The following is a 26,898-nucleotide window of genomic DNA, read 5'->3' as shown; positions in this document are numbered from 1 at the left end:
CCATATTTTTACGCTATTTGAGAACAAAGGGCGGCCATTTTAACTGTCAGTTTTGGGCCGATTTTCACGAAAATCGAACTCAGCCGTCCTAAGGGTGTAACGGTGATATAATAATACGATTTTTTAAATCGGATAAAAATTATGACCTATATAAGGTCCACAAGCTAAAAACGTGATTTTTCATACAATCAGGGGCAATAATTCAGGAAGTTATGGTCCTATAATGCGCGAATATCGAAAGGAACCAAGATCTTTGGGTTATAAACTTACATTTGAAGTTTCAACAAAATCGGATAAAAATTGTGACCTCTATAGCGTCCACAACCTTGATATACCATATTTTTACGCTATTTGAGAACGAACGGCCATTTTGTCTGTCAGTTTTGGGCCGATTTTCATGAAATTCGAACTCAGTCGTCCTTAGGGTGTAACGGTGATATAATAATCCGTTTTTTTAAATCAGATAAAAATTATGACCTCTATAGGGTCCACAAGCTAAAAACGTGATTTTTCATACAATCAGGGGCCATAATTCAAGAAGTTACGGTTTGATATACGCGAATAACGAAAGGAACCAAGATCTTTGGGTTATTAACTTATATTTCAAGTTTCAACCAAATCGGATAAAAATTGTGACCTCTATAGTGTCCACTACCTTGATATACTATATTTTTACGCTATTTGAGAACGAACGGCGGCCATTTTGTCTGTCCGTTTTGGGCCGATTTTCAAGAAATTGGAACTCAGTCGTCCTTAGGGTGTAACGGTGATATAATAATACGTTTTTTTAAATCGGATAAAAATTATGACTTCTATAGGGTCCACAAGCCAATACATGCCAATATCGAAAGGAACCAAGATCTTGGTGTGATAAACCTATATTTTAAGTTTCATTGAAATCGGATAAAATTGTGACCTCTAGAGGAACCACAAGCTAAAAACGCGATTTTCTGTCCATTATTCAACTTTGATATACCAGATGTTTACACTATTTGGGTACGAGGGGCGGCCATTATGTCTGATTTTCATGAAACTCAACCTCAGACAAAATTACGGTGTAAGGTGATATATTCGAAGGTTTTTTTAAAACGGATAATAATTGTGACCTCTAGAGGGACCACAAGCTAAAAACGCAATTTTTCTTTCAATCAGTGGCCATAATTCAGGAAGATACGATTCGATATGCACGAAAATAGAAAGGAACCAAGATATTTGGGTAATAAACATGCATTTTATCGGCAGTTTCATTTCGATTTTCCGAAAATTCGAACTCAACCTTCATTACGGTGTAACGGTGATATAATCAAACGTTTTTTGATATCGGATAATAATTGTGACCTTCAGAGGGACCACAAGCGAAAACAGGTGATTTTTCGTACAATCAGGGGCTATAATTCAGAAAGTAATGATCCGATATGCGCAAATCTTGAAAGGAACCAAGATTTTTGGGTAATAAACATGCATTTTAAGTTTCATCAAACTCAGATTAAAATTGTGACCTCTACAGGGTTCACAACCTTGATACACCATTTTTTTTACACTTTTCGCGTACAAGCGGCAGCCATTTTGTCTGGCAGTTTTGGTCCGATTTTCATGACATTCGAACTCAACCTTCATTACGATGTAACAGTGATATAATCAAACGTTTTTTTTAAATCTGATAATAATTGTAACCTCCAGAGGGACCACAAGCTAAAAAAAAAAGAAGGTGATTTTTCATACTATCAGGGGCCGTAATTCAGGAAGTTACGATTCGACAGCGCAAATATCGAAAGGAACCAAGATCTTTGGGTTATAAACATGCAATTCAAGTTTCATCAAAATCGGATTAAAATTGTGACCTCTACAGGGTCCACAACCTTGATATACCATATTTTTACGCTATTCGCTTACAAGTGGCGACCATTTTGTCCGTCAGTTTTGGTCTTATTTTCACGAAATAGATGACACATATTAATTAATCGCACATCTATTTTTTTCCAAAGTATCAAGCAATCAAACTGATTATCAACTATACACTCAGTTTCATCACTCTCTATCAGATAGAATCAAAGTTATTTTGTCCCAAAGCAGGAAATTCCTTATCTCTGCTTAGCTTTAGCTCGATATGTTAATCATTGAACTCAGTCAAGACGAACATCTACATCAAGCTTAAACATTCTACCTCAATTAGAAGAAGAGTTGTTGAATTCAGTTGAACTTAGTCAAGGTATTGATGTAATGAAACTATACACCAAGTTTCATCACTCTCACTTAATTGGAACTAAAGTTATCGTGTCCCAAAGCATTAACCAATCAAATTGCTTATCTTTGCTTACCCTAAGCAGAAAATGCTTATTTTCACACTCCATCAAGGCATTGACCCAGTAAACACCTACACCAAGTTTGAACATTCTAGCTCAATTAGAAGGAGGGTTATTGTGTTCCAAAGTCTCGGCCAATCAAATTGCTTATCGCCCTGCTTACCCTGAGCAAAAAATGCTCATCATCGAACTTAGTCAAGGTATTGATGTAATGAAACTATACACCAAGTTTCATCACTCTCACTTAATTGGAACTAAAGTTATCATGTCCCAAAGCATCAACCAATCAAATTGCTTATCCTAAGCAGAAAATGCTTATCTTCACACTCCATCAAGGTATTGACCTAATAAACACCTACACCAAGTTTGAACATTCTAGCTCAATTAGAAGGAGGGTTATTGTGTTCCAAAGTCTTGGCCAATCAAATTGCTTATCGCTCTACTCACCCTGAGCAGAAAATGCTCATTATCGAACTTAGTCAAGGTATTGATGTAATGAAACTATACACCAAGTTTCATCTCTCTCACTTAATTAGAACTAAAGTTATCGTGTCCCAAAACATCAACCAATCAAATTGCTTATCTCTGCTTACCCTAAGCCGAAAATGCTCATCTTCGAACTCCATCAAGGCATTGACCTAATAAACACCTACACCAAGTTTGAACATTCTAGGTCAATTAGAAGGAGAGTTATTGTGTCCCAAAAAGTGTAACGGACGGACGAACAGACAGACAGACGGACGAACCCATTTTTATAGTCCCCTGCTTTCTTCGAAAGGCGGGGGACAAAAATATGATTTTTTGTACAATCCAGGGCCATAATTCAGGAAGTTACGATCCGATATGCGCGAATATCGAAAGGAACCAAGATAAACATGCATTTCAAATTGGATCAAAATTGTGACCTCTATAGAGTGTCCACAAGCTAAAAACGTGATTTTTCGTACAATCTTGGGCCATAATCCATGAAGTTATGGTCCGACACATCTTAGGGACATAAGCTATATTTCAAGTTTCGTTGAAATCAGATAAAAATTGTGACCTGTAGACTGTCTACAAACAAATTGTGGACGACGGACAAACAGGGGCGACGACAATATGTCTACACGGACGTCCGAACAGACAGACAGACAGACGGACGAACCCATTTTTATAGTCCCCTGCTTTCTTCGAAAGGCTGAGGACAAAAACATGATTTTTTGTACAATCCAGGGCCATAATTCAGGAAGTTACGATCCGATATGCGCGAATATCGAAAGGAACCAAGATCTTTGGGTTATAAACATGCATTTCAAATTGGATCAAAATTGTGACCTCTAGAGTGTCCACAAGCTAAAAACGTGATTTTTCGTACAATCTTGGGCCATAATCCATGAAGTTATGGTCCGACACATCTTAGGGACATAAAGCTATATTTCAAGTTTCGTTGAAATCAGATAAAAATTGTGACCTGTAGACTGTCTACAAACAAATTGTGGACGGACGGACAAACAGGGGCGACGACAAAATGTGGGCGTATAATAAAAATTGTGACCTCTATGGGGTCCACAAGCTAAAAACGCGATTTTACGTACAATCAGGGGCCATAAAACAAGAAGTTATGATCCGGTATGCGCGAATATCGAAAGGAACTGAGATCTGTGGGTTATAAACATACATTTCAAGTTTAAACCAAATCGGATAAAAATTGTGACCTCTACAGTGTTTATAAGCTAAAAATGTGATTTTTCATACAATCAGGGGCCATAATCCATGAAGTTATAGTCCGATACATGCCAATATCGAAAGGAACCTATATTTCAAGTTTCATTGAAATCGGATAAAAATTGTGACCGGTAGTGATCACAAACAATTGTGGACGGAAGAACAGGGGCGACGACAATATACGTCCACATGAAAATGTAGGCGTATAAAACCTGATGATATACTAAACGTTTTTTTTTTTAAATCAAATAAAAATTATGACCTCTGAAGGGTCCACAAGCTAAAAATTTGATTTTTCCTACAATGAGGGGCCATAATCCATGAAGTTACGGTCCAATACTTGCCAATATCGAAAGGAACCAAGATCTTTTAGAGATAAACCTATATTTCAAGTTTCGTTGAAATCGTATAAAAATTGTGACCTGTAAAGTGTCCACAAACAACTGTGGAAGGACGTCCGGACGGACAGGGGCAACGACAATATGCTGTTATTTATGGCATTGCAGTAGGCTGGATATGTACTTACACAAGAAAATCAACAACAACCTATGGCATGAAGGCCACAAAAACTTTACTGCGAAATGAAGGCAGATGGAGTAAAAATCAAGTCAGTAACGTGTCTAATCTGACAAATCCTTTGTTAAAGATACATTATGTAAGATTTAGATAAAGAGCTGACCATTCTGGTAATAATAGCTCAAGAATAAATAATGTAAAATTTACATTCAAATTACTTCATTCTGAGCCAAGTTATCACTGTTTGCAGTTTTGACAAGATGTGTGCATTGTGGTAACCAGGGCACTGGTATATCCGAGACTTTGCCTAGCTTTCCCATTTTCAAATAAAATTTTTAAATGGCGAACCGTTCTAATCTAGTTAAAATATCCAGTATCCAATGCCATCGAGAGTTGATTATGGTTTAGATAATTAATTAAGTTAATTAATGTCTAATCAATAATTTAGATAACATTTCAGGCCTAAAGAAAGACCTGCAATAGGCAGATTTAGCTCTTGCATAATTTATGTTTTTAAGAGATCAGGAAATATTGAGGACATACCTTTATGAAATATTTGAGATCTGATGGTACTAATAAAATATGTGGAGTGACAAGCATTTTACCAAATGTCTCAAGTTGGTCATAGTCTATATTGATACCTTTAACTGGTGGGTACAGTGGATAAAAACTAGAATTAAAATACAAAAGTTTACAATCTGATTAAAATACAGATCTACATTTCGTTTCGTTTTTTTTACACTTTCGATGGCCTACACTAAATGAAGATCTGACCGGTTGTAGGGTTAGGTTGTGTCAGAGGTCATACGAGCGGTTTTTGACCCTATGACATCAGATATTTGATTAACCATTCAGCACAGATGTAATTACTAGTGGATTACGCACAGTTCCATGCAAAACACGTCTGAAGCTGGCCGTTTCATTGGCTAATCCCTCACACCATTCAGAACACATCAATGATAACAACTCTTCCAGATCCTAGTGTAGTAAAACGAAATTTTGAACTATAAAAACGAAACGAAATAGGATCTGTGTTTTAATTAGATTGAAAAATTTACATCTTAAGAAAAAAAATTTAATAGTCAGTTGTTATCATTATATAAAATTCCTATTTGGATCAACGGTATTACATTCTTTTGGAAAATCTTATTCAATATTTGCTTTTATAAAAGAGTAATCTGTAGTGTTACCTCTGTTGTAAGAGAAGATGTTTGGCCAATCTGGCTAATCTATCCCTGGAACCAGGGATACTGAAATAAATTATAATTGTAGCAAAATAATCTTATATAGATATGATAACTAGTTTTCTCTATTAAAATGTTTTGTATTATAAAAAGATGCTATCAATTTTCTATTCAGAACCCTTAGTGTCTTTCACATCATGTAGCTTATAATCCATTAGGAGAAAAAGGTTAAAGTTGATTGTATTCATTTTTAACTAAATAAGGATTAAACTTACAAAGAAATTTCTTCCTGGCCTATATGAAATAGAATATCACTGGAAGTAACACCAAACACTATATTATTTATAGTCAAGGTACAAGGGTCAGACATTAGATGAACATGCTAAAAAAAAAAAAAAAAAAATTAAAAAAAATTAGGTAATTAGGTTTTCAGACCAGTGATGGGATTTTGCCCGTATATTCCGGATTTGTCTGAATCTTTTTTCCAAACGCCCAAAATTTTCCAACCTGGAATATGCCCAATCGGACATCAAGACATGTTGAATAATTTTCAAAATTCAGAAATTAATATCGTTTACTGAGTGTATAGCTACCACTCAACCAGATTATCGTCGATAATACGCTGGACTGATTAGGTAATTAAGTGATCAACATATTTATCGTGTTATACCGTCTACAAACCTACATTGATTAACTACTTAATCTGCCTTGATTGACTGATTTAATCCATTGTCGGACAATTCATCAATCTAATCTTAAACAGAAGCCATTGTTTCCCCTTTGTCGGACTATTCATCAATCCATTATAATTTTAATATTCATGTTAACCTTGTGGTTTCTGCATTGTCGGACATTTTAATTGCAATGATGTGAGCCGACAATATGTATAAACTAGTCATAGAAATCACATATTGTAAGAGTATAACGCCCAGATCAATAGACAGTCATTATAATTCGTCTGCGATATCACTTCGGTGGAAGCGAGCGTTAAATAAAGCTATTTCACACACACACACATTCATAAAATTACTAGACATTGCTAGCTCGCTGTTACAGCACTCGGAAAACCTCAGAAGATTCCGTTACTCTACATCTAGCTTCGGCTGCATAACTGTAAGTGATATGTACCTACGAACTTGCCGGTTTTAGAAAGAAGTTATCAAAATTGCGTCGTTCGAAGCGTGTTTATAATTTTCAGAGCAAAGTTGTCCTTGTTGGAAGAAAATTCTCGAATTTATGATCATATTTTGAATGGTTGCCAGGCAACAAAACATACACCCACAGCAGCTCAATCGTCCGAGCAGTCGAAAAGGGTTGTCACATATTTATTCTTTTGTAGGTAATTAGGGGTATTTAATAGACAATTTCATACACACGACATTATAATTTTCGTTGTTTGAAGGTTCACAAGGTTCTAAAAACTAAAACAAGGGCTGTAACTCTGGAAGCAATCTACAGAAATTGTTCAAATTCAACAGGCTTTTTTCGTTTTACTTATTCAAATAATGCATATAAATTTTATACAGATCGGATGATAACTTTTGTTGTTCGAAAGTTCACAAAGTTCAACAAAGTAAATCAAGGGCCATAACTCTAGACGTAATTGATGGAAATTGCTGACATTCAATAGGCTTGTTCGTCTTCATTTCACTAATTGAGGTGATAACTGAAACTCAATAGGCTTGTTCGTTTTACTAATTTAAATGATACATATAAATTTCATACAGATCGGATAATAACTTTTGTCGTTAGAGCATTTAAAAGGTACAACAAAGTGAAACAAGGGCCATAACTCACGGCGTGATTAACGGAAATTGCTGAAATTCAATAGGCTTCTTCATTTCACTAATCTAAATGATGCATATCAATTTCAAACAGATCGGATGATAACTGTTGTCATTAGAGCGTTCACAACATTCAACAAAGTGAAACAAGGGCCATAACTCTAGATGTAATTAACGGAAATTGCTGAAATTCAATAGGCTTCTTTGTTTTATTAATTTAAATGATGCATATAATTTCATACAGATCAGTTGATAACTTTTGTCGTGAGAGCGTTCACAAGGTGCAACAAAGTGAAACAAGGGCCATAACTTCAGAAGAAATGAACGGAAATTGCTGAAATTCAATAGGCTTCTTCATTTCACTAATTTAAATGATGCATATCAATTTCAAACAGATCGGATGATAACTGTTGTCATTAGAGCGTTCACAAGATTCAACAAAGTGAAACAAGGGCCATAACTCTAGATGTAATATACGGAAATTGCTGAAATTCAATAGGCTTCTTTGTTTTACTAATTTAAATAATGCATATAAATTTCATACAGATCGGTTGATAACTTGAGTCGTTAGAGCGTTCACAAAGTGAAACAAGGGCCATAACTCCAGAAAAAATTAACGGAAGTTATTGAAATTAAATAGGCTTCTTCATCTCACTAATGCAAACAACATATATCAATTTCAAAACAATCGGTTGATAAATGTAGTATGTAGAGTGTTCACAAGAAATTGTGGACGATGGACGGACAGACCGACGGCAATATACGACCACATTTCCATGTGGGCTTATAAAAAGTAATCTAGGCAATGTTGACGAATATGTCGATTGGAATAGTGTTAGTACTTAATTGTTTTAGACGATAGTGTGTGCTAGAGTACAATACAATTATTTAGCGGATGGTGTCATTCGCTCGTTGTGGTAGAGCGACGTTTATTGCCCAAAAAATTTTGGGATATAATTTTCTTACCCTCTGTACATAAGTTGTAACGGGGTATAAGACGAGTGACCGACTTTTGCTGAAAAATGTAGTGACTTATGACCCGAAAAATACGGTAATTTTGTAGGAATTTGAAACAGTACAGATCGGCAGTAGTCGGCACGCTTTCATTCTATCGTATTACGAATTTTGTAGGAATGTTACTGACATAAATTTGAATACTGTTCGGGAATTAAATATGAAAAATAACGAGGTGCACCTATTTTTTTTTATTACGAATTTGAATATTTTGTTTAAGTGTGATTTTTGTGTGTGGTCTAAAAACTGCCATCTTAAATAACGATAAGAGTTATGTCCCTTTATTTTCGGTAAAAATGTCCAGCAAGAAAAATTTTGAAATCCCATCACTGTTTCAGACTATTGTTTTTTTAAGGAACAGTGTCTTAATGGGACAAAAACCCAATGGCGTGACCAAGAGTAGGCCATAGTGCCCCTATCCGTACAAAATCCCCCGACATTGCACACTTCATGACGTATGCCCGTCTTCATTAGCACAGTTGGTGCATAACAGCAGTTCCAAATCACCGGTTTTGTGTTAGGAAGTAGGAGGAACCTTTGGGGATTGGGCGAACGATTCATCGCCCTTATTGATCTCATTCTGTAGTTTGGTGTCATAACTAAATGAATTTAAAATTGGTATAGTTCTACATTGTTTATACCCTCTCAAAGTCTCATATTATGGAGGCAGACCACCATTAAATTTCATCATCTTGGTAGGGTGACCCATGTGCTCACAGAAATACAGTCCACCGCTGATAGTTCGAGACTACCACTGAAGCGTGCACATTCGCCGTGCCGAGATCAACTTTCTGACAGTATGATACTATAAATAGCCATGGCACGTGCAATTCTCTACAAATCTATCAACTATTACAGCCGTAAAAAATTTATTGTTGACGATTTTGAATAGCAGTTAAATTAAGCTTGGTTATTACAGCAGATTTAGAAATTACGTTCGTTTCATTTTTGAAATCGCTTTATCATTAACTGTACCGTTAAGAGCGGCATCTTTTGGTTTAGTACAAATAATATCTCTGAATCACTCGGGTTAGGCAGGAACATGATACTAGCAGTAGTTTCATTTTACTTTTACAAGCTTCTTAAAACGATTGTTGAGCTACCTAACGTGCTTATTTCTAAATCCAATTTCTTGTTCTAGCTTTCTGTTACGTTTCGTAAAAAAGTAGTCTTGATTATCCCGACCTGTCAATCAGACGTAGAATGGTCGATAGACTGGTTAAGCGAGACTAATTTCAAAACAAGGGCACGTAACCTATCTTTTACTCAAAAGTGTCTGGATGTTATGGACGACTCTTGGAACCAGTTTTCAGTCTATTATTTATACATGATTAATGGTCATAGCTTATTAAGTACAACATGATCGTTTATTTAGTGACTATAATTGTGTGAAACTGATTTTGAGGCTTGGCATATATATAAATATTGTGGCGTAATTGTCGAGATATATGGAGATATTTATTTATGGTGGGTCACCCTAATCTTGGTACCCACATATTGTAGTTCGTCTATTTATAGCAATTCTCTCTCTCTTTTCTCTCCTTTTGCATGCCCATTTTTGTTGACTTTTTGGTCTAGAATGGACGAAGAGGGTTTGAATTAACATTTTCTGCCAGGTTTTGGTAAATATTCATGATTTTGAGGCGGAAGGATAAGAGGGTTATCAGATTAGCTACAGTGATATGTACGGCAACTAGTTACATGATTTTAGTATGCTTCTTCAAGTTTGTGTATCTCAAAATTTTGGTGGTCAACCTCATACAAATTTTAGTGCAAAGACATGACCATTTGTTCCTCTGTAGTGAAAAGCTTTCAGCCCAATGAAAATTTGATGATATGATCTCCAAATTGTCAGAAAATGTGATATATGGCATTTTGATAGTAAAAAATGTGAAATGGTAAAATTTCAAAAATATTTGACAAATTTGGGAGGAGAAATTTTGATTTTAGTCAAAATTTTGTGATTTTCAGTGTTTATTTACTTTTCAAAATAAGTGGAAAATATTTTGATGTATGATTTTTACTTTTTCTGCATTATAAAGGTTAGACGGGAAGAAAGTATCATAATTTCACCCCTTTTCTTGAAGATGATATTTGGATATTCAATTGAACATTTGTTGACTCCAAATTAGCAGTAATTTGATTTTGTGCTTGAATAGTAACCGAGCATTTTATTTGACACAAACAAATAGTTACATATAAGATTTTAAGGATTTCTAAGACTTTTTGTTTATGGTCAAACATGTAATCCTATGACATTTCTTCTAAACGAGTCCACACCCCAAAATGGATATGTTGTAAATGTGTTTTTTGCAGCTTAATGTTTTACATTTTGGATGTAAATCTATTATTTGTGTTGATCTTTTAAAATGTGGCACTTACAGGGCAATAAAATATTAATTAATAGCCTTTTCATACCCCTTTTATGAATTATTAGAGTGCCTGGTTGTCACCTAAATACAGCATTTATTTTACATTTATCAATCCTTATTTTAATAAATAATTCATACTTCTTATAACAAAATGTGTTTATATGTATGTATATAAGCCAGGGATAGAAGAACATGGCTTTTAGCCATATTCCATCAACAGTATTACTTATGTGGACACAAGTGGGATTTGTTACTACACCAACATTTTTAGGAGGTGGGCTTACAGGTTTCACTATAGTTCCTAACAGTTACCTTCAATGCAACAAATTTGCAGCTTGTCTTCCTGTATACCGGCCAAGGTTTCTAGAAATAAATGCCTTTCATCTCAGACTTTCCCAGAAATAGGGAAATATTAGCATTTTGAGGCATACAAAGTGTCAAAAATGGACCATTTTGTAGAAAAAAGTAAAAGAAAGTCAATTTTTAAAAAATATTCCAATATTTTGAATATTTTTGATGTGACTTGTTTGAAACTCTTTAAATCTTTTCGCAGAACTCACATTTCGACAAAATTAAGAAAGAATCTTCAATTCTAGAACAAAAGGCCCATGGACCTGAGCTGCCATCCAGTAAACAAAACAGTACATAACTTTAAAGGGTCACCATTTCTGCAGTAATTATTTTTTTTTTGATTCTGTATTATAATAATGTTGCAAAAATAAATGTGAAGCTATAAAGAAAAGAATTTTGATGATATATGAACTTATAAACCCATATAGGAGGCAGACCACCATTAAATTTCATCATCTCGGTACCCACGAATTGTAGTTCGTCTATTTATAGCAATTCTCTCTCTCTCTCTCTCTCTCTCTCTCTTTTCTCCCCTTTTGCATGCCCATTTTTGTTGATTTTTTGGTCTAGGGTTTGAATTAACATTTTCTGCCAGGTTTTGTCCATTAAACAAAAAATCTGCTATCGACCCTGAATTAGCGACCAGAAGGTAACACCATCCCATAAAATAACAATATTTATCATATGCAGAATCTACAGAACATACATGTATTTACATAAAAGTCCTGGGCCCGGTTCCTAGAAAATTCTTAAAGTAAGCACAAAGTCATGCTTCACTTTTTCTTACGTAAGAAACTTATAAAAATACCGTCCCTAGAAAATTCTCAAGACCATTCTTACGTATAAGCACAAGTCAAGTATAAGTCTAAGCACATTGTGACTGGTAAAGTTTACCATAAACTGAGACAACGATGCTCTTTAGCGTCACAAAAACAACTTTGGTATGCGAATTACGTCATAAATTTGTCGTCTGCTTCATTGACGTTATATATATATATGGTTGATTTAGATGCATTTGACATGTCCCCTATACACATATAAAATGTGCCACAAGATAAAAAAACGCAGACACATACAAACTAACTGAATAATTGTGAGAGCCCCTGATCTTAAGTAGCCCGTGTGTTTGTAGCCTATTGTTTACTAATTGGCAAATAAATAAAATGGTTTCAGGGTAGAAGCAAAATTTTCTATAGCCTAGTAGGCCTATTCTTAATTTCTTCTGGAGAAGGATTTTCTCTGTCTTGTAATTGTCTTTTTGAAGTGGAAACAGACTTAAGGTTCGTAAGCAAGCCGTATACCTTGCTTGGGACTTGTGCTTAGATTGACTATGTTTAAGAACGAAGTTGTGCTTAAGTTTTTTCTTGGAACGCATAATAAAGTTCTTGTGCTTACAATGAAGTCTACTTAAAATCTAAGCACAAGAACGTGCTTAAGAATTTTCTAGGAATCGGGCCCAGTATGTATTCACATATTATGAATGTTCAAAATATTTGAAAAAATCTGTAATGCAGGTCTGCTTGAATCCGCCAGAAACACGAAGAAGAGCATCACCGAACTTGGCTGCCGCGTCCAGTTCGACAGCCTGTCGGACATCCTTTACAGTAGGAGGCGGTTCAGTAATATCATCATTTTGTTCTGCGTATTCAAGAATCCGTTATAAAAATGGACTTTTACATTTATTTGTCGATTAGGGACCGATGAAAATCGTCTGTTATAAACGATTGTCAGTTATACAGTGTCCGCTATAAACGAAATTTCTATTACAAAACTGTTGTATCCATTATAAGTGATTGTCCGTTGTATGCACGTCCGTTATATGCGGAGTCTACTGTATTATTAATTTCAAAATAGAATGTTGAAAAAGTCAATTTTGCGTGTTTTGACGTTACGGTAAATACAAATTATGGTACATAATAACATTTGTGTGATTCAGCCAATCAGAATCTTCATAATCATTTGTTTCAGCCTAAAGACGCCATTAATTAGGTCACGGGATCTACACACTTGAGACAAAGGGTTCTACGGCACTTTAGCTAATTGCTTTGCATATGTTTGTTTGGGGAAAGAATTGTGCTTGTATTAGTGTTGTCTGCAGTGCTTAATTTCAACTTCTTTGCTTTGCTTACTTCAGAGGTAACTTTATTATTACGTTTTCGGTGCAAACTTTTATTTTACAAACTTTTATTTTACGTAATTAGTTCCGTGGGGCTTCGTGTTGTTAAACTTTCTCGTTCCCTTTCACGGCACTGGCACGATTCCTTTGTTCTGTTCAAATGGTGATCCCATGATATGGCAGTATAGTTCGCAGTTTTCAAACTTGTTGTGTTTACTCCAGACCAGAGGTAACGTGGATACAGTGTCGGTTCCAAAACTTTGTGTACGTAATTAATTCTGTGGTGCTTCGTGTCGTTTAAACTTTTAAGTGCGCATACCATTTGCTCGATTTCTTTGTTTCGTTTTTAAAATGGCGGCTCTATGATATGGCAGTTTGTGCTTCGCATGGCACGACGTTTGCGTCGCAAGATTTGGATACGGATACATTTCCTGTTGTTCCTATCAAGGTAACTTTGTTTGGTTCGTCATATATCAAACGTTTAATTCCGCAATTATGCGGTGTGCATTCTAATTTACATTTGCCACTCAATCTGTGTTCTATTTCGTGTTTCGGTTATGGTGGGTTGTGCGTTTTGAACGACAGATTCCAGCGATTGTACAAGGGCTTTGACCCTTTTTTAAATACAGATATCGTATTTCTTCATTTGGGTTTGAACGATTTATGTGATTCGTCAGTGTCACCGGACATCTTAGCACATGCCATTGTTGACTTTGCTTTGGACATTTTAACTACGTTCTGTCCCCAAGGTGTGATAATATCGCAACTGATAAAACGTCACGTGGTTGTTGACGAACAATATAATGATCATGTTTTTCAAACTAATTATTGTTTGTCGTTGGTGTGTCAACATTTCCCTAACGTAACTTTTTGGAAACACAGGTCGGGCTTATGTCAGCCAGTTGCATATATTTATGATTCGCAGGGCATTCACTTGTCGGATTCTGTCGAATGTATTTTATTTCTGAAAAGCATCAGAGATGCTTTGCTAAGACTCATGAGATGGTATCAATTGCTGTCACCCACCACTTCATTATCACAAGAACTACCCAGGCCTTGAAAGACCAGCTAGCACATGGGTTGCCGTTTTCTTCCCAGTTTGTTGTTGTAAGCTTAGTTGTAAAAAAATTTTATGATTGGCTTATTGTGTTCTCGTAAGCTCATGCTAGCCAATTGATTGGGCTTACCGATGGAAATTGTGCTTTTCTGCAGAACTTTGACTTTCCCTGCAACACTCTTGTCATTAAAATGGAACTTTTGCTTTCCCTGTGGAATGTTTGCTTTTCCTACGGCCCGTCAGTGTTTTCAATACGGGCTGATGACCTATTTAATACAGGTAACGGCGCTCCCTTGATATCGCAAGCGCCCATACCTTCAACATCAATTTCCAGCCATGTGTCGGATAAAATTAAAGCCGATATTTTGTTAGATAAATTTATTTATTTTTCTTTATTGTTACCTGGATTGAATTCCAGTACACTTTCATTAAATATTTCTGAAAGGGATGATAGTTCAATTTCGTACGCTCCGCGCTACATACCACCTGCCCTGGAATCAGATGCATTCCGAATTGTGGCTGAAGGCTTCCACTGTGTACGCCACAAAAAAAACAATGTCCCAGTGGAAGCTAAAGGTTCTACCACTGCATGGGGTCAAAATTTAGTATGTTATGATTTCAATTCAGCCAAGGGGTGTAACCGTCCACTCTGTAAATACCCGCATGTGTGCAGATTATGTCTGCATAAACATCCTATGATGTCATGTTTTAGAAAACGTTCGTCGTTTTCGAATACACGGATTAATCCTCCTATGCCATCTCCGCTGCGGCCTCAATTTCCGACTGCGCCTCCATCTTACCCTATGCCTCCATCCCATGCTATGCCAGTTCCCACAAACCAACCTAGGGCTGCAATGTATACTAATCCGTCTAATACTCGGTATTCCTTTCGGAAAGGCAGTGCCTCTGCCAGCAAAAGTGCCCACCCCAATTAATCCCATTATACTTTTTTCTGCCCTAGAAGGCTATAATCCAGGGGAGCTTGCCTTTTTGGTAGATGGTTTCACCAATGGATTTCGTATTCCATATACAGGCACACGAAATCTTTCTGTAGCAAAAAATCATTCTTCTTGTTCTCAGAATTACGATATATTATTTCAGAAAATAAATCATGAGTTGCTGCATAATCGAGTTATGGGTCCATTCCTTGTCCCTCCTTTCCCAAATTTAATTTGTTCCCCATTAGGTGTTATTCCCAAACAAGAAAAGGGCGCGTTTCGATTAATCCATGATTTATCTTTTCCCTTACACAATTCGATTAATTCTAGTATTTCAGAGGAACATACCATGGTATCTTATGAAAGTATAGATGATGTGGTTGCCATAGTTAAACGAATGGGCCAGGGAGCCTTAATGGCCAAATCGGATATCCAGGATGCATACAGATTATTACCTATCTATCCTGGCGATTATGAGCTCCTTGGCTTTACAGTTTTGCTTCATCACCAATTATTGTATTTTGCTGACATGTGTTCACCTATGGGCTTAAGTATAAGCTGCCAAACATTTGAACGTTTTAGTAATTCTCTCCAGTGGATTATGGAAACTAAATATGGTGCGGTCATGAGTCACATGATTGACGACTTTTTCTTTGCGGGTCCGACAAATCCTTCTAATCTCTTGGATTCTCTCAATACGTTTTAGTAATTCTCTCCAGTGGATTATGGAAACTAAATATGGTGCGGTCATGAGTCACATGATTGACGACTTTTTCTTTGCGGGTCCGACAAATCCTTCTAATCTCTTGGATTCTCTCAATACGTTCCTTTCGACTTCGTTAGCAAAACATTTAAGTACTCCCATTAAGGCCTCAAAAACTGTTTTACCTGCGACCACTTTGACCATTTATAGTATCGAGGTAGATTCAGAGTTAATGTTAGTTCGATTACCAAATGACAAGTTAGACAAGATCGGCGTTAAAGTCATGTTGTAAAGTCACGCTCCGACAGTTGCAATCTGTGTTAGGTCTGCTTAATTTTGCTACCTTAGTCACGTACCCAGTCGCGCCTTTCTGCGACGGTTATACGATTCAACCATAAATGTTGCAAAACCACATTATAAAATTCGGATCACAAATGCAACGCGCCTTGACCTTTTAGTTTGGTCCACTTTTTTGGATAAATTTAATGGCCGTTGCTTATTCTTGAATGGTAGCTGGCTTGCCTCAGATACATTGAAACTATTCACGGATGCAGCTATTTCAACCGGGTTCGCTGCAGTCTTCGATTCCAAATGGTTCGCTTATTCTTGGCCTGATGCTATGAAAGATCTGTCCATTAATGTGATGGAATTATTCCCTATCGTTTTGGTCCTTGAGACTTGGGGCCCTCTTTTACAAAATCATAAACTATTAATACTTTCAGATAATCAATGTGTTACCTTTGTTATAAACAAAGCGTCGTCGAAATGTGCACACATCATGAAATTAATTAGACGCCTGGTTACAGCCACTATAACATTTAACATTCTCATTAGGGCCAAGCATATTGAAGGAAAAACAAATTTAGTGGCTGATCGTCTGTCTCGTTTTCAATTTCAGACAGCCAGGAATTGGACTCCATGGTTGGATCCGAAGCCTCAAGTCGTTTGCCACACCAAGTTAACACTTTGACTTCTTCAGCTCGCTGTTTGCTTGCTCACACATTGGCTCCGAGTTCTCGCACATCTTATGCTCGAGCTTGGAATAAGTTTATTAATTTCTGTTCAGTGACAAATATCAATCCCAACTTGCCAGTTGCGCCCGTTGTCATCGTCAATTTTTTGGCGTCCTTATTTGAGAATGGTTTGGCGATAAGCACCATTTCGTTGCACGTCTCGGTTATTGCCTTTGTGCATATATCCGTGGGTTTTCCTGACCCCTGCAATAATTTTTTGGTCCATAGCCTTTTGAAGGGAGCTAAACGGTTGACAACTTCAATTCCTACGTCTCGGCTTCCTATTATGTTGCCTATCTTGTTTTAACTTATCAATGCCATACCAATTGTATTTAGTTGTCGATCACAACAAATTTTGTTACAGGCTTTGTTTTCGCTAACTTTTGCAGGATTTTTCCGCATCAGCGAATTAGTCGTTAAGACGCAGGCGAATTTATCTCATGTGGTACAAATATCTCACATTCAGTACAGTTTCAACCAAAATAAATTAATTGCTTTGGAACTCTTGCTGCATCATTTCAAACATCAGCTGTCAATAGAACCAGTGTTATTGCATTTTAAATGTTTCTGTAGATCATTGGTTCAATCGTGTGCCCCCTGTTTATTGCTTCGGTATGTTCGTTCGTTCCCTCATTCTTCTGGTCCGCTGTTCCAATGGTATGATGGAACCTCGGTATCTTATCAGTTTGTCAACACTTCCCTAACCCGCTTAGTAGCATTCATTGGTTTAGACACCACTCGTGTTAAATTACATTCCTTCCGCATTGGCGCTGCAACTACGGCATTTTTAAACGGACAATCGGAAGCTCAAATCACACTGTTTGGGCGGTGGCACAGTAACGCAGTACGTTCTTATATTCGCCTGCCGTCCTCCAACTTTAGATCATAACGGAAATCCTTCCTTTAACAGGAGTCAATTGTTGTCAGTGTAGGCTGCTACAGTGTCTCTGTTTTTGTTATCAAGCTCATCCTTAGATCATTATATTAGCGTTATGGATTATATTGTGTTCTATCTTGCATACCACTTTTCATGCATAGTTGTTGGATCCTATTGTATTAGATTGTTAGTCATTATTTATGTATCAAAATGACATGTATTAGTAGGGCTAAGTTTGTAGGCCGTTTCAATTATTTCTTGTTATTTAGCCCAGTGTGTTGTGTCTTGTTTTCTACCTTGTATATCATTTTGCATGCATAACTGAGTTCGTGCTCATCCTTAAATCATTATCTAAGTGTTATGGATTATATTGTGTTCGATCTTGTATACCACTTTTCATGCATAGTTGTTGGATCCCATTGTATCAAATTGTTAAAGTGCCATTATTTATGTATCACAATGAATTGTATTAATAGGGCTAAGTCTGCAGTCTGTGTAGGCTGTTACAACTTTTCCTTGTTATTTAGCCCAGAGTGTTTTGTCTTGCTCTATCTTGTATACCATTTTGCATGCAAAGTTTGAGATCTCATTGTATCGAAGTATTAGCCTTATTTACACTAGACTTAGCATTTCTGTCAATAGTAGGTGTCCATAATAGTTAGGTCATAATATACTATATCACATTACTTGGCTACCCCTTATCTTTCATAGTTTATTACTAATTAGTGTAAATACATAGTATAGTCAGTGTCCTTTGTTGAGCTAGACATCCTACGCGGGGGTCCAGCTGCGGATGCTTTTGGCTTAAATGGGGGCTCTAATTTAGCCCAACAGGATTCATAGGTTGGGGGGGGGGGGGGGGGTTGCATGTTAATGATATACTCATAAATGTTTTTATTTTAATTTTGTTACAGTCATTTATTTGTTTACTTATAATAAATGACATTTTACACTATACCCAGATGTGTTTGTTGATTCTTTGATTGAGGCACACAAATTTTTTTGTCACGTTTTGAAAAGGGGGTACCCAATTTCAAGTGCTCAGCAGCAGTTCTTATTATTAATATATTTTTTTCATTTTGAATACCATTAGAAAGATAATTGAACTACCTTTAGATCGGTCGGGGGTGGAATGTTGACATTTATTTTTCAATCAAGTTAAAAAACAATTCATGCTCATTTTTTTATGAGGCAATTTGTCAATATTCCATCCCCAACTGAGAGAATGTTCGTTTTATTACCGTTCTGATGCTATTAAAATCAATCTCATAGTTTTTCCCGAATTACGAATTCAACCTTCATTGTGATGGAATGGTGATGTATTTAAACAGTTTTTAAAATTGGAAAAAAATTGTGACCTCTCGAGAATACGCAAGCTAAAAATGCGATTTTTCGAACAATCAGGGGCTATATTGGACCTCAGCTTCATGGATATAACCCCTGCATGAAGTTTTTGGCCCAGGCAGGCAGGATTTTTGGCCAGGCGGGATACGCCCACATTTTCGAGAGATGGATAGAGAACAAGCTAAAACGAAAGTGATTTTTCCAACAATCAAGGGCCATAATTCAGGAAGTTACAGTCCGATATGCCCGAATATCAAAAGGAACCGAGATCTTTGGGTTATAAACTCACATTTCAAGTTTCAACAAAATCGGATAAAAATTGTGACCTCTAAAGGGGCCAAAACCTTGATATACCATATTTTTACGCTATTTGAAAACGAAGGGCGGCCATTTTTTCTATCAGTTTTGGGCCAATTTTCACAAAATTCGAATTCAGCCGTCCTTAGGGTGTAACGGTGATATAATAATAAGATTTTTTAAATCAGATAAAAATTATGACCTCTATAGGGTCCACAAGCTAAAAACGTGATTTTTCGTACAATCAGGGGCCATAATTAAGGAAGTTACGGTCGGATATGCGCGAATATCGAAAGGAACCAAGATCTTTGGGTTATAAACTTACATTTCAAGTGTCAACAAAATCGGATAAAAATTGTGACCTGCATAGGGTCCACAACCAGTGATGGGATTTCAAAATTTTTCCTATCGGACATTTTACCGAAAATAAAGGGGCATAACTCTTATCGTTATTTAAGCTGACGTATTCATACCACAATTGAAAATCATGTGTCAACAAAATATTCAACTCCTGTAGTAATAAAAATAGGTGAACCTCGTTATTTTTCATATTTAATTCCCGTACAGTATTCAAATTTATGTCAGTGATATTCCTATAAAATTATGTGTTTTCGTATTATGATAGAATGAAAGCTTGCCGATCCGTACCTACTTGTAAAAAGACATAGCTTCCTACACCGTATGGCGTACGTGACTCAAAGCACATAGCTTCATCGTAAGCACTGCCTTGTAAGCGATTTTCACGCGGCAATCGAGATCGCTGCAAAGTTCCACTGTGAATGAGAATTTTTATATGTAGTCTTTAAAGACGTAAAAGATATGGCAAATAAAATGACTGTCCACTGCTGCGGCATCAAATATACAACAGTAAGCCTAATATTCCTGTAAAATTACGTGTCTTCGTTTATACAGCAGCAAATGAATGTAGAACTTTCGGAATAAGAATCGTTTTCTTCTTAATAAAATGTCACAAAAATATTCAAATCTGTGCGTAATAAAAATGGGAACACCTCGCTATTTTTCATATTTAATTGTGGTATTCAAATTAATGTCAGTGATATTTCTATAAAATTACGTGTTTTCGTAATATGATAGAATGAAAGCTTGCCGATCCGTACCTTCTTGTAAAAGGACGTAACTTCCTGCAGCGTTTGGCATACGTGACTCACGGCACATAGCTTCATCGTAAGCGATTTTCGTGCGGCGCTCGAGATCACGGAAAAGTGCCACTGTGGATGAGAATTTCTATATGGAGTCTTAAAAGACGTAAAAGATATCGTAGACAAAATGACTGTCCATTGATTTAGGGTGTTATATACTCTTAGGATATGTGACATCTATAATTATTAGTTTATAGATGCTGTCGGCTCACATCAATGCGATTAAAATGCTTGACAATTGAGAAACCATGAGGTAAACAGGTGGATTAAAATTATAATCACTCTTATTGGATTGATGAATAGTCCAACAAAGGGAAAGCAATGACTTCTGTTTAAGATTAGATTTATGAATTGTCCGACAAAGGATTAAGTCAGTCAATCAAGGCAGATTAAGTAGTTAATCAAGGTAGGTTTATTATTAGACGGTATAACACGATAAATACGTTGATCACTTAATTACCTAATAAATCAAGCGTATTATCGACGATAATGGGGTTGAGGGGTAGTTATACACTCAGTAATTTCGGAATTTTGAATATTATTCACCATGTCTTGATGTCCGATGGGGCATACTCCCGGTCGGACAATTTTGGGCGTTTGGAAAAAAGAGGGGCGACGACAATATACATCCACATGAAAATTGTGACCTCTAGAGAATATGCAAGCTAAAAATGCGATTTTTCGAACAATCAGGGGCTATATTGGACCTCAGCTGCTTGGATATAACCCCTGCACGAAGTTTTTGGCCCAATTTTAGATGAAACTTATACCAGCGGCTGCCAGACAGGATATACGCCCACATTTTCGAGAGATGGATAGAGAACAAGCTAAAACGAAAGTGATTTTTCCAACAATCAAGGGCCATAATTCAGGAAGTTACGGTCCGATTTGCCCGAATATCGAAAGGAACCGAGATCTTTGGGTTATAAACTTACATTTCAAGTTTCAACAAAATTTGATAAAAATTGTGACCTGTATAGGGTCCACAAGCTAAAAACGTGATTTTTCGTACAAACAGGGGCCATAATCCCTGAAGTTTCGATCCGATACATGCCAATATCGAAAGCAGCCAAGATCTTTTGGAGATAAACCTATATTTCAAGTTTCGTCAAAATCAGATAAGAATTGTGACCTGTAGAGTGTCCACAAACAAATTGTGGACGGACGGAAAGACGTTCGGACGGAGAGGGGCGACGACAATATACGTCCACATGAAAATTGTGACCTCTAGAGAATATGCAAGCTAAAAATGCGATTTTTCGAACAATCAGGGGCTATATTGGACCTCAGCTTCTTGGATATAACCCCTGCACGAAGTTTTTGGCCCAATTTTAGATGAAACTTAAACCAGCGGCTGCCGAGATTTTGGGTTATAAACTTACATTTCAAGTTTCAACAAAATTGGATAAAAATTGTGACCTATATAGGGTCCACAAGCTAAAAACGTGATTTTTCGTACAAACAGGGGCCATAATCCATGAAGTTTCGATCCGATACATGCCAATATCGACAGCAGCCAAGATCTTTTGGTGATAAACCTATATTTCAAGTTTCGTCAAAATCGGATAATTGTGACCTGTAGAGTGTCCACAAACAAGTTGTGGACGGACGGACAGACGTCCGGACGGTGAGGGGCGACGACAATATACGTCCACATGAAAATGTGGGCGTATAAAAATTGTGACCTGTAGAGTGTCCACAAACAATTGTGGACGGACGGACAGAGGCGATTATAATATACGTCCACATGAAAATGTGGGCGTTTAATAAAAATTGTGACCTGTAGAGTGTCTACAAACAAATTGTGGACGGACAGGTGAGACAACAATATACGTCCACATGAAAATGGGGGTGTTGAAAACAGAATATGCTATAAAAAAATAGCAGTCAAATTGCTTCCTCGGAACCAACATATTAGAGATTCACTTTTAGGCTTGCCTCGATCATCATTACTAGCGTTGGTACGATAATAAACAAAGTCTTAATTATCCATTTTTACGTTAAATTATCTATCACAAACCGTCTTCAAATCCATTAAATATCGCAGGTCAACGATGGCACCGGAGAGTATTGTGGTCTTGATAAGTTAGATAATGTCTACTTTAGCTAACATTTAAGGCCTAAAGAAAGACCTGCAATAGGCAGATTTAGCTCTTGCGCAATGCATGTTTAACTCACACATAAGTTACCCTCAAGATACAAGTGAAACAGGCTAAAGGATCTCCTAGTGTTAAAGAAAAGTCTGATACAACGGCAATACATTATATTATATCATACCGTAGTGTTGGATATGCATTCACTTTAAACTATGCTTCCTGTAATGGGATATCTATTAACAGAGTTTAATATAATACTTCTGTTCACTTCAGTAACATGTTGCTTATTAAAGACTTACAGATTTTAGTTGATCAACTATATATGGTGGTTGAGGATAAACACTGTCATGATGTATATCTCTATATGATGGTATTATAATCACTTCACAATTTATTCTGAAAAACCACCCCAACAAAAATTAAAGACATATTTGACACAAGATTGGAAATACATAAGATAAAAAAGCAACAGCTAAAGTGGGCCAAATCACACCTTGGTACATTTATTAGCAACAGAAACATTTTGCGTAAAAGAAACATTTTGTACCTATCAAGCCAAAAAATTGTGAAAGGTTTAAATCACAACGTTAAGTCAAGTAATTGATGCTGTGTCACAAGATCAACAGGAGGGATAATGTTACAGGTTTGATTAGGAGTATATGAACTTGACAACAGTGCCACACAGAATACAGTGCAACACAGCAACAAAGAATACAGTCCCACACAGCCTTACATATTCCATTTGCTGCAGCAACCCAGAATAATGCTACAAACTTGATTCACTGCTATGACCCAGAATATTGCTACAGACATGATTTGCTGCATTGACTCAGAATATAACTTAAAGATACATTATGGGAGATTAGATAAAGAGCTGGTAGTTCTCACTATAATAGTTAAAGATAAGTTGCCAGGCAACGAAACATACGCCCACAGCAGCTAAATCATCCGAGCGGTCGTCAAGGGTTGTCGCACATTTATTCTTTTGTAGATAATTGGGGGCATTTATTTACAAGACAATTTCATACAGATCAGATTATAATTTCATCGTTTGAGGGTTCACAAGGTTCTGAAATAAGGGCCTTAACTCTGGAAGTCATGTACAGAAATTGTTGAAATTTGACCGGTTTTATCATTTTATTAATTCAAATAATGCATATAAATTTCATAAAGATTGGATTATAACTTTTGCCATTTGAATGTTCACAAGTTCAACAAAGTAAAACAAGGGCCATAAATTTAGAAGTAATCAACAGAAATTGCTGACATTCAATAGGATTCTTGATTTCACTAATTTAAATAATGCATATAAATTTCATACAGATGGGATGATAAATTTTATCATTTGAGCATTCACAAGGTCCATAACTTTACAAGTAATTATTTGAAAATGATGAAATTCAACAGTATTCTTTGTTTCGCTAATTTAAATAATGCATATAAATTTCGTACTGATCAGATGATAACTTTCGTTCAGCAAAGTTAAACAAGGGCTGTAACTCTAGTTAAATTAAATGATCTGTGTAAATTTCATACAGATCCGAAGATAACTTTTGTTGTTAAAGCATTTACAAGGCGCAACAAAGTGAAACAAGGGCCATAACTTCAGAAGAAATGGAGGCAGACCACCATTAAATTTCATCATCTCGGTACCCATGAATTGTAGTTTGTCTATTTTTAGCAATTCTCTCTCTCTTTTCTCCCCTTTTGCATGCTGATTTTTGTTGATTTTTTGGTCTAGAATGGACGAAGAGGGTTTGAATTAACATTTTCTGCCAGGTTTTGGTAAATATTCATGATTTTGAGGCGGAAGGATAAGAGGGTTATCAGGTTAGCTACCGCGATATGTACGGCAACTAGTTACATGTTTTTAGTATGCTTCTTCAAGTTTGTGTATCTCAAATTTTAGTGGCAACCTCATACAAATTTTAGTGCAAAGACATGACCATTTGTTCCTCTGTCTGTAGTGAAATGCATTCAGCCCAACGAAAATTTGGGGAAAAGTTGGAGGTGGGCAAAGAGGCCAGAATTAACATTGAAGTCAATGGGGAAATTAATGGTGGTCTGCCTCCAAATTAACGAAAATTACTGAAATTCAATGTGATTCTTTGTTTTACTAATCTAAATGATGCATAAAAATTTCATACAGATCTGATTATAACTTTTGTTGTTGGAGCGTTCACAAGGTTCAATGAAACAAGGACAATAACAAAGTGAAACAAGGGCCATAACTCTAGACTGAATTAACAGAAATTGCTGAAATTCAATAGGCTTCTTTGTTTCACTAATTTAAATGATGCATATAAATTCCATACAGATCGGATGATAACTTTTGTTGTTAGAGATTTCACAAGTTTCAACAAAGTGAAACAAGGAAATTGCTGAAATTCAATAGACTTTTTCGTTTCACTGATCTAAATGATGCATATAAAATATAAATTCCATACAGATTGGATGCTAACTTTTGTCGCTCCGAAGCATTCACAAGGTTCATAACACTACAGGTAATTAAAAGAAATTGCTGAAATTCAATAGGCTTTTTCATTTCATTAATCTAAATGATGCATATAAATTCCATACAGATCAGATGATAACTTTTGTTGTTGGAGCGTTCACAAGGTTCAACAAAGTGAAACAAGGGCCATAACTCTAGAAGCAATTAAAGGAAATTGCTAAAATTCAATAGGCTTTTTCGTTTCACTAATTTAAATGATGCATATAAATTCCATCCAGATTGGATGATAACTTTTGTTGGAGCGTTCACAAGGTTCAACAAAGGGAAACAAGGGCCATGACTCTAGACATAATTAACGGAAATTGCTGAAATTCAATAGCCTTTTTCGTTTCACTAATTTAAATGATGCATATAAATTCCATACAGATTGGATGATAACTTTTGTCGTCAGAGCATTCACAAGAAGAATTTAACGAAAATTATTGAAATTAAATAGGCTTCTTCATCTCACTAATGTAAACAACACAGATCAATTTCAAAACAATTAGATGATAAATGTAGTCTGTAGTGTGTTCACAAGAAATTGTGGACGGACAGACGGGGGCGACAGCAAAATACGACCACATTTCCAAAGTGGTCGTAGTGGTCGTATAAAAACTAGATAATATAAAGGGAATTTTCAGGAAATTTCAGTCAAATTGATCCAGACGAACCGAGTATTTAGCGTTTGAATGTTGGACCTAGCCTCTTTCATCATTAGAAATATTAACAAACAGTGGCTGTGGCACTGCCAAAGTGGAGCTGATCATGCACCAATATCAATAATTGCTGTACTTAGGAATAAGTATACCAAGTTCCATGATAATCCATTCAGAATTGTGGCCTTAAGATGCTAAACACCATTAGAATGGGCGTGGCTCTGCCCCTAGGGGTCGGGGTATGCACCAAAATCAATAGTTACCGCCTCTAGGCTATAAGTATAAGGAATAATTATACTCTTGACACCAATAAAACAAGCCAACAGTGAGGCTGATGTCCCCCGCCGAAATCCCAAAATAAATAGATGACACATTAATTAATTGCACATTTATTTTTTTCAAAAGTATCGAGCAATCAAACTACACACTAAGTTTCATCACTCTTTATCAGATAGAATCAAGATTATCTTGTCCCAAAGCATCGACCAATGAAATTGATTAGCTCTGCTTAGCTTTAGCTTGAAATGTTATTCATTGAAATCAGTCAAGACATTTACCTAATGAACATCTACGTCAGGTTTAACCATTCTACCTCAATTAAAAGCAGAGTTTTTATGTTCCAATGTCTTGACCAATCAAAATGCTTATTGCTCCCTAGCCCAGGCAGAAAATTCTCACAATCGAACTTAGTCACATCATTATAACCAAAGTTATCGTGCCCCTAAAGCATCAACCAATCAGATTGCTTATCTCTGCCTACCAAAAGCAGACAATGTTCATCATCAAACTCTATCAAGGGATTCTCCTAATGAATGCCTACACCAAATTTGAACATTCTACCTCAATTAGAAGGAGAGTTATTGTGTTCCAAAGTCTCGACCAATTAAATTGCTTATCGCTCTGCTTACCCCGAGCA

General features: G+C 36.3%; 1 protein-coding gene across 2 annotated transcripts in view; it reads right to left on the bottom strand.

Annotated features, from left to right (window-relative positions):
* Positions 1-26,898, bottom strand: part of LOC126820660 (DNA polymerase alpha subunit B) — a 157,203-nt gene that overhangs the window by 2,840 nt on the left and 127,465 nt on the right. The window contains exons 14-17 of one of the 2 annotated variants that reach the window (XM_050548780.2): positions 23,129-23,225; positions 5,983-6,089; positions 5,714-5,773; positions 5,067-5,193 (exon numbers count right to left, since the gene is read on the bottom strand). In XM_050548780.2, coding sequence (XP_050404737.1) covers positions 5,067-5,193; positions 5,714-5,773; positions 5,983-6,089; positions 23,129-23,225 — 391 coding nt within the window. The remainder of the gene's footprint in view (positions 1-5,066; positions 5,194-5,713; positions 5,774-5,982; positions 6,090-23,128; positions 23,226-26,898) is intronic. The other variant, XM_050548782.2, reaches the window with a different exon arrangement.

This window comes from Patella vulgata, chromosome 5, assembly GCF_932274485.2.
Source record: "Patella vulgata chromosome 5, xgPatVulg1.2, whole genome shotgun sequence".
Taxonomy (NCBI): Eukaryota; Metazoa; Mollusca; class Gastropoda; family Patellidae; genus Patella; species Patella vulgata.
The sequence above is the reverse complement of the archived record's forward strand: the minus strand, read 5'-3'. Positions and strand labels throughout refer to the sequence as shown.